Genomic DNA, 8,827 nt, shown 5'->3' on the forward strand with positions numbered 1-8,827 from the left:
GCTGTATTAACTTAAAGCTGTGTGTCTCCAATTCATTGTTATGTCTGTTTTACATTCACCATTCTTGTTGATCCTGAAACAGCATCCTACCTACTCAATAACAAACTAAATTCGCACTAAAGATTAACACTACACTAAATTAATAAAATATTTGTAAAGTTTTTTTTTAAAGTTCTTTGACCCTGCTTTATAGAGGAATTAATTTTTAGGGCCCCTTTAAGCAAGTTTAAGATTAATCATCAACCTCTTAAAGCAGTGGTTCCCAAAATTACACACTGTAGCTTTAAATGCATCAGCCCTGTAATTTACACAGCATTTAACTTCATGGGTAGTAAATGATAAATTCAAGTTTCAAAGACACACCAAACACTGTAGATGATGATAAATAACAGTTATGTATAATATATTACATTTCTGACTGTATATCCCTGTAATTATTACACACTGTAGCTTTAAATCCACATACAGTAAAGGTCAGCGAGTTATATCATTAAAGATACACCCCTGAAAAATCTAATGTCAAGATCATTATGTTTTGTAAACTTGTTAAAATGTTGAAATCTGAGAACTAATTCTTAAGGCAGTGGTTCCTAAACCATTCTTCCTGGGCACCCCTTATCTTTCAGCACCCCTCTAACTATTCCCCTGACTTTTTTTTTCCAGCTGTTGCACTGCAGTAAATCAACACTGCTATTAAAATTTAAAAAGAAAAAAAATAAGATTAAAATAATAACTGCTTCCCAGTGTTGTCCTTGTCATGATTTGGAAATGGTGGTTTTGTCAGTTTTGGCCCCACCTAAATTCAAACCCATGAAAACTGCGAACAGTCACACCCCTTGGACCCCAAGCCTTTCAAAATTAGCTAAATAACCGCAGCACTCACAGGTCAAATTTAACAAGGAAAGACAGCGACTTAATTGATCAAAAGTCAAATACCTTTACTTATCAGTTTCCCTTTAGCGCTCTAATATGAATCCCCATTATGATCTGAACTCTCATATCTGTTTTTAGGAAAATCATTGAAGTTTGTGGTGGAAACTTGAACAATGTAGACAGATTAAACTGCTTAATCCCAGTTTAATCTGCTTACATTAAGTTTTTTTTTTCTTCAGGAGGCATTACATGCTGAATTCAAACAGACAAATATCCAGTTGTTGACCTATTAAGAATAAAACGAAGTAGAATTTTTTTTTTCTATGTAGGCTTTTTCAGTAATTATCACATACTCATAAAATTATTTGTTTTTGGGCTGTGGTTTATTATTCATTATATAGAAACATAGAGAAGAAAGTACAACAAAGTGGTAGAAAAATATATATCAAATAAAAATATCAACAAGATGACTTGACACTTTCTGTAGTATACTTTCACTTACCATCGCTTCATCTTGCTTTACGGTAAGTTTTAGACGGATAATACTTAGTTGGGTTTGAAAGACCACTTTAACAGTTCTAGTATCGATAATTGCTGAAAAGAAGATCCAGCAGCGTACATTAAATTAGTCTTTTGAGCAGTTTTAAGAACTGAGATTGGTTTCCGATAAATCAAATTGAATGCTTCAATCAACACATCTTAACAAGAAGACAGCAGTCACAAAATCACGTCAAATATCATGCAATGCAGGTGGTGTGGATATACCACTAATGCCAATTGATGCAACTTGAATAAAAACGCATTATCACATTTGAAGCACTTTAACAAACCCAGCAGATGAAGTTATAATTATTATAGCTTACTATTTTTTCCTAAATCAAATTAAAGGCCTTTCTTTATTCAGGAGAACATACACATACAAAAAGGCTTTCCTATATTGCAATAGGATAACAGTTATAAGAGGATAACGGCTAAAGATTTTATAACATTTAAAATTGAAATGTTATTCTTTATGCTTACTTTACGAAAAGTACAACTAAACAATGCAATTAAATTGATTTAAATAAAAAAAATACTTTATTATTCGTGAAGGAAAATTACATGTTAAAGTAACTCGGCCTTTCTTCAAGGAGTTGTTATATATGTTGATATTTCTAGCCAAGGAAGATCTTCTGTCAAAGTGTGTCTTGCACCAGATATGGGAAAATGTTTCACCAAAGACACCCTGTTGTCCACAATGCTCTTCATTTTATGAGGAATTCTGTCTGTGAAATCATCTCCAGAGGATCTGATGGCCATTATGAAACAACTAAAACACGTCAACCAAGAAAAGAAAAAAAAAAGTCGTACAGAATCCCTAAAAAGGTCTTGCTTTTAAAGGCTGAATGATTTATTTTTTAATTTAGAAATAATTTGGATGCTCTTCTCATTAAAGCTATAGTGGAGGATCTTCGTGAATTTTTGAAAAGACTTACCCTCTCCAATTAAAAACAAATGCACATGCATAACTCTACACCTGCTCCCAAGAGGGAACGCCTATTAAACATATGTGAGAGCATGGACAAGCCCATTACTCCTTGTGCACGCTCTGTTTAAAAGTCGCTGTTTGCATCGCTAATAAAGGCTTACTCTCCAAAAGAAGATTTGCAATTTTTCACTATGTCAGACTCACCACCGGTAAGTGAAAATGGGGATTAGGAGGACCACTTATTTTGATGATCCACCTGGAAAAAGAACATCCTACACTATACCTCTAAGATAACTTACACCTACTTGAGAGGTAAATACAAAAGCCAATGGGCAAAACAGAATTCAGCCTTAATGAGAGTCATGGGATTATGCACATAATTAAATACAATTTAGAAAGAACCCTGTGATGCACCGTTTTTCAACTCTTGTTCTGTTTGCCTGTCTCTAAGGCCTTGAGACAGCAGATTTAATGGCAGGAACGGCTGGGCGCCGGGAGAGTGACTGGAAGGAGTTGAAGACTTTGGTGACCCCGGTGTTGCAAAGCTCACATCTCGACTACTCCTCCTCCTGATGTGAGCTCGCAAGCTCTTGGCTGGAGCCATCAGTAACCCCCCTCCCTCCTCCACAAGTCCATCAAACACCGCCCCCAGACTCTGTCTTATTCTCACACAAAAGTGGGGGCAGCTGAAGACATACAGAACAGGGTTCAAAACTGGATTCAAAAATGCTAACGTTGCTGTCAGGGGAAGGCCAATTTCAACCAGTTTGAGAATTTTTATGTTTTCCTGGGCTTTCAGTTCTAAGATACAAAAGATGTGATATGGAGCCCAGCACAGTCCAAACACTGCAATCACAGACGTTACCATTTTTGTAAAACTCGGAGAAAGCTGGCTCTGAAATGATGGACTGGGGATGACAGGGGACAAGCTGTTTAAATTTGACTTAAATGTTAAACCAGTGTTCAAAGGTTTGATGCCGTTGGTTTTAAACATTTGTGGATGTCCATCGCAGGCTGGCAAAGTCACTGTATCAGTCAGTCTGCAGGTACTTTGCTTTCGTCTCCTTTCTCTGCTTCTGAGCCTGAGTGCTATCTTGATGTAGCTCCCTACAATCACCACTAGAGGGAGCAGGAATGCTAACAGTAACTTGGAAATAGCTGTTGCCTCCTGCCTCACTTTGCAGTCTGTCTCCAATGAGTCTTCAGTGGATAAAAACAAAGCAAAATTATGATAGCATAAATTTCTCCCATCAGTCTTCGGAATCACTGAACGAAACACAGAGTAAGGCAGAGTATTTAATGCTGCCCACAGCCAGCCCAATGCACACACCTTCCAAGCTCCTGCCACCGACCTGTGATTCTGACTCCACACTGGCTTGGCCACAAGGAGCAGGCGGTCCAGGGAAATGGCTGCCAGCAAAAAGGCTGAAACAAACATGTTGAGGAAAAAGATGGAAGATTGCGCTATACAGAGTGGAAGTCCAATCTCCCAGCTGTGGCGGGAGTTAAGGTAGAAGGTGAAGAGTGGGAGAGTCAGGGTGGCCAGGAAATCAGACATGGCCAGGTTGAGCATCCAGACGGAAGCCACGGTCCGACGCCTGAGGCGAAAACCCAAAACCCAAATGATCAGGGCATTTTCTAAAATCCCCAGACAGGAGAAAATGCCATGGATGCAAACAACAACCAGATTGACCCGTGTGTTGTTGTTGGAGTTGTCTTCTCTCATCAGTTGGAGCAGTGGGCAGAAGGGCTCCTCAGAGACACTGGAGTTTGAAACCATGTTGAATGTCAGAGGGCTGAAAAAAACAAATAGGCATAAGAAAGTGAGATTTATTAATAACATATTAAAATATTTTATACAATGAAAAATGTAAACATTGGCTTAACCTTAAATTTGTATAGTAATCTTTTACATGTGAATATTATAATTGGCTCATCAGGAAAATGTTATTTGAGGTACTTAACTTTTTCCTGTGTTCAATTAACCCCAATTAACATTTTCCCGTTGAGCCAGTTCCAAAAAGATTACTATACAAATGGTAGGATCGGCCAATATAAAAATGTTTTCAGTGTAGTATTATTAAAAAGTAATGAACTACATCAATGGCTAGCTTTGTTTAAATATTACCAATACGTCATATAAAATGCTCTGTATCACTGATCACTTTGACCTTTTAATGAAACCAAAATATATTTTAAAAAATCCACATATTGTGGTAATTTACAAACAATAAGTTTACATAACAATAAGTATTTCATTACAATTTTAACAGTCTAACGATCACACCCAGCTTTATCTATGTTCCAACTGGTATTTTATGATCTTTGAAGGTTGATAGCCTCCCTTATCTTTAGCCCCTGCCAAAGATTCTCTATTAGATCCATGTTGGGAGTGCTACTGGAGCATCGAAAAACATTACCTTTTATTTCTGTCAGAAGTAAAATTAAGTTAAAGTAAAAACAATAATTCAAACCAAAATCTTTCTTCTGACTTGAGTTAAGATAGCTTAAAAAAATCTCATTGGTTTCCAGTTCAATGCCCTGTAAATGAGAGAACCATGTTCTAAATTGCTGCAGCAATTTGTTTTAGGATTAACAGCCTCAGAAAGAGCTGATTAGATAAACGAGTAATGCTTGTAAAACATAGTAAGCTTTTTCTAAACAAATAGTGTTCATACCATACTCTGTTTGTAATTCTAATGACATATTAAAACCCTTCATAGCTATCATAAAAAAGGAAAACAAAATTTATTAGTCTAATTAAGCAGACATTAAAAGATCTTAAATAAGCAAACAAATCCTGCAGCTGTTAGCAACAGTATTATTTGAAGCAGAACCATTCAGTGTTCTGCTCTGACTTGTTTTCAACAACAGTCAGTGAGGGTTAGATTACCATTGGAGGAGACTGAAGGCCTTCTTTAGCTCTTTAACCAACAGATTTAACAGCTGTTTGCAATAGAACACAGAAAAGCATTTTACTTAAAGGATTTCAATCTAAAAATAATATATATATATATATATAAATATATATATTAAGTCATTTATAAATCACTTACGGTCTTTTGTGTTTGTTTCCTGAATTTGACACTTGCATCGTGTTAAAGCCTGTAAATGTTGTTTATCCACATTCCATCTATTGAGCAACAAATATGGCAAGTAGAAAGGGAATAACACGTTGGATGTGTTAACATGCCATGGTCAAAGTCTACAGTATGTATTATCCCTTTTATTTTCTTCAGTCGTGTATTTATGTAAATAGTCATTTTTTACCTAACAAGTCAAAAATCCTTACTAATTGAACTTAATTGATCTCACACTGGATAAATGTTTCTCTACATCCCCTTGGGGAGCAGGGGCTGCCACTGTGCGGCACCAGGGGACCAATCAGGGGTTAAGGGCCTTTCAAAGGGCCAATGTGCAAATATATATATTAAAATTGGTGTAATGTTTGAAGCCGACAGCAAGCAAATGATGACTGACTGAGCTCAATTTAAAGTGCCTTAACCTTAACCTGATTGATTGAATGAAAATCTCTTAAAATCTCTGCCACAGTTTGGTTGAAGTTTAGGTGGCACCCAGTGCTTCATTTATCACATTTTATCCTTATGATTTATTATTGTGGGTCTATCTAGAAGGAAAAATGTATTTTATCGTTGAGCAGACAGCTGGTTCCAGTAATGTTCTCAGGAAGATTGGTTTTAAGCCAGAGCCTCTAGAGATGAGTTAGTCAGAGTGTGTATTTTTGTCAGACCTCTGGAAATGATGTCAGCCATTTAATTTCCAGGAAATTGATTAATGTTCATATGAATTCACTTTAAACAGAGTTGATTATTTTCATAGAAAATAATCTCGATAAGTTGAAATGATCAGGTTTAACAAGAGAACAATAAGTGTCATTTTCTGTTGCAACTTACTAACTGAACAGTGAGGTTTCAGCCGCTTTCACCTTAAAACAAAAGTCAAACATAATTTACACATTTGTAAGGTTGAAAATTAGATGGCCACTGAATATGCTCATCATGCTGAATGAGTTTCTGTTGTGGAGTTTGGCAGACAGCTGAGCATCCCTGTCAATGTGTCCTTATCATTGGTGGCCATCTTTGTTGTGACTGAGGTCACTGGCCAGCCGGTAGCAAGTAGATTCTATCCCGTTTAACCTGTTTAGACATTGCATTCACAGATGAGAACAGTCTTTTTTTTTTTTACCTAAAAGATTTTGAAATTATTACCAAAGCTAAATGATTAAATTCCAGTTGAAAGAGGGACATAAAAAAGATGAACAGTAGTTATTGAACGTTTCCCAGTGCTGCAATGCCACTAAAGCTGTTCCAGTGATTATCAATGAGGGTATAAATGTGGTTTTACAGCTTAGTCTTTTTATATAAAAAAAGGAAACAGCATGCTTTTTCTTTAAAATGCTTTGTTTCAATAAGATGACAGATTTTCTATTGCAAACAAGCTTCTTGGATAAAAGGAAATAACTGAAGGTGATATCTATAAGTTTAACTCCTCCCAGCCAGCAACTGGTGAACTCTGGCTCTGCCACTCCTGTGTATTGTTTGCCAGGAAATTGCAAGGTCTGCTAATGCTAACCAAACCAATTATTTACTTAACCAACTAGAAAATAAGTGTCAACCTCTGCAAGCCTTCTGAGCCCCTTTGCTTCCTTAAATTAACACCAGCACACTAAAGCTTTGTCTACTATTCCTATTGGTTCAGTCCTTTGGTGTTGATGTTTGCATCATAACCAGAATTAAGTATTTATATATTTTAAATCTGTCGACAATCATAAATTAATTGTTTGCATACTATTTTATTATCTTCAGTAAAATCTAGACTTATTATATGTACCACTCTATATGTTCTGTGGATATATCACTTAAAAAACTATAGTTTTGATTAAAAATGCATAGCTATATCTTTTAAATGCAAATTGGCCTTATATAGCAGGACCTCAAAACATATTCGAACGCTGATGGTGGTAAGCTGCACTATAGCCACAGCTTCCCTGTGGAAAACTGATAGAAGCTAGGCTGCCATACATCAGCACCACCAGAGTCTCTAACCGCCAACAGCAGACGATGAGGGTGAAGCGTCTTCCCCAAAGACACAAAAACTGAGACAGATGGAGACAGAGCTTTAAATTCAAACCTGCAAGGCATATGAATAATCATGGGGTAAATTAAAGATTCGACCAATAACCAGGATGACACACACTAACACTTCTGTGATTCTATTCAATTTATAATATTTAATAAGTGGTATTTCATGAATATTCCCCTCAACCATGTTCCCTGCTGAGTCACATCCCCTTTGGACTGCTTACCACTGTTACCAGTATATCGCCCCATACATCAAAAACAGCTCAATGTCTGCAACTGACAAATGACTTGAGTAAATAGATTCAATGGGAGCAGATGTGACTTCTTGATCTTGTGAAAATCTGTAATAGCAAAAGATTTATGTTTAATTTTACTATTTCAGCCTGAGAGCTGGAATAAATAAACAAGGAAATCAAAGGTGTACAAAGCAGGATTCATTTTACTAGGCACATTTGGACCTTGTTGCATAAAGAAATGAAATCTATCTAATTTATCTATCTTTTTGTGCTTGACTCATTTACATCTGAGTAATTCTGAATTTGGCTCTCTGAGCAGCAGCTCCTTGCTTTCCTGAAAAAATGAGAAGCCATCATTGTTTTGCATATAGCTGTCTTACAGCTGCGAGAACCTAAACGTATTTAACTGCTTATGCAGTTCAATCTATATTATATTGTCTGCAATTTTGATATAGATTAAGTCTGCAGTTCCCCTGTTCTCTTTTACAGACACAGTGGGCAAAATAGGGAAACAATCAATTTGCTGTGTATAGCAAAGCCTTATTAAGAATTACAATTTAAGGCAATTCATTTATTTTACTTTTCTAGTTTCTAGAGTCATTTTTACACAGGTATCATATTTTAACTTAAGAATGAGTACTTTTCACTCAGCTGTTTTAAAACGGTAAATGCTGAAATACAAAAGTATACACATTTACTAAAACATTTAATGACAGAGGAAGAGATCCAGTAGATGACTGTTACACTACATTATTAGATTTATACCAACAGCTGTATTTAAAGTTGCAACCACTCTATCAAACGTTCCTCTCTTTTATGTAACTTGACACTCACCAGGCTGTTGGTTAAACGGAAAAATTCATTTGTTCATTAAATCCTCTTGTGCGATTCTTCTTTTTCTTTTCATTCCCAACGGTCTCATCTCTCCAGTTCTGTCTTTTGCTGTTGCTCTTTGTGTTGGAGACACCCTCTGATTCACACACAGATGCACATACCTCAGTTGTCTCCACCCAGAGGAAACTGATCACTTCGAAAAAGTGCTAGAATCCTCACAGATGCAAATTAGACTGATATTACAATGCGGGCAGCATTGGGGGAGAGGCAGAGGAAAGAGAACATGCAAAACTGTGTAAAAAGGTAAATAACTG

At 36.4% G+C, this 8,827-nt stretch overlaps 1 protein-coding gene across 2 annotated transcripts; it reads right to left on the minus strand.

The window, feature by feature from the left end:
* Positions 1-2,572: 2,572 nt before the first annotated feature.
* On the minus strand, positions 2,573-8,827 carry LOC107098469 (prostaglandin D2 receptor 2-like). Of its 2 annotated transcripts, XM_015396183.1 has the most exons (3): positions 8,514-8,827; positions 7,668-7,784; positions 2,573-4,137 (listed from the first exon to the last, which is right to left on the minus strand). In XM_015396183.1, exon 3 carries the CDS (start codon positions 4,119-4,121, stop codon positions 2,733-2,735), a length of 1,389 nt encoding a protein of 462 aa, XP_015251669.1. In that variant the 5' UTR covers positions 4,122-4,137; positions 7,668-7,784; positions 8,514-8,827; the 3' UTR covers positions 2,573-2,732. The 2 variants fall into 2 exon arrangements, with proteins under 2 accessions (XP_015251669.1, XP_015251668.1); XM_015396182.1 differs by lacking the exon at positions 7,668-7,784 and having other exon boundaries at positions 8,514-8,825.

This window comes from Cyprinodon variegatus, unplaced genomic scaffold, assembly GCF_000732505.1.
Source record: "Cyprinodon variegatus isolate N-32 unplaced genomic scaffold, C_variegatus-1.0 Scaffold780, whole genome shotgun sequence".
NCBI classification, from domain to species: domain Eukaryota; kingdom Metazoa; phylum Chordata; class Actinopteri; order Cyprinodontiformes; family Cyprinodontidae; genus Cyprinodon; species Cyprinodon variegatus.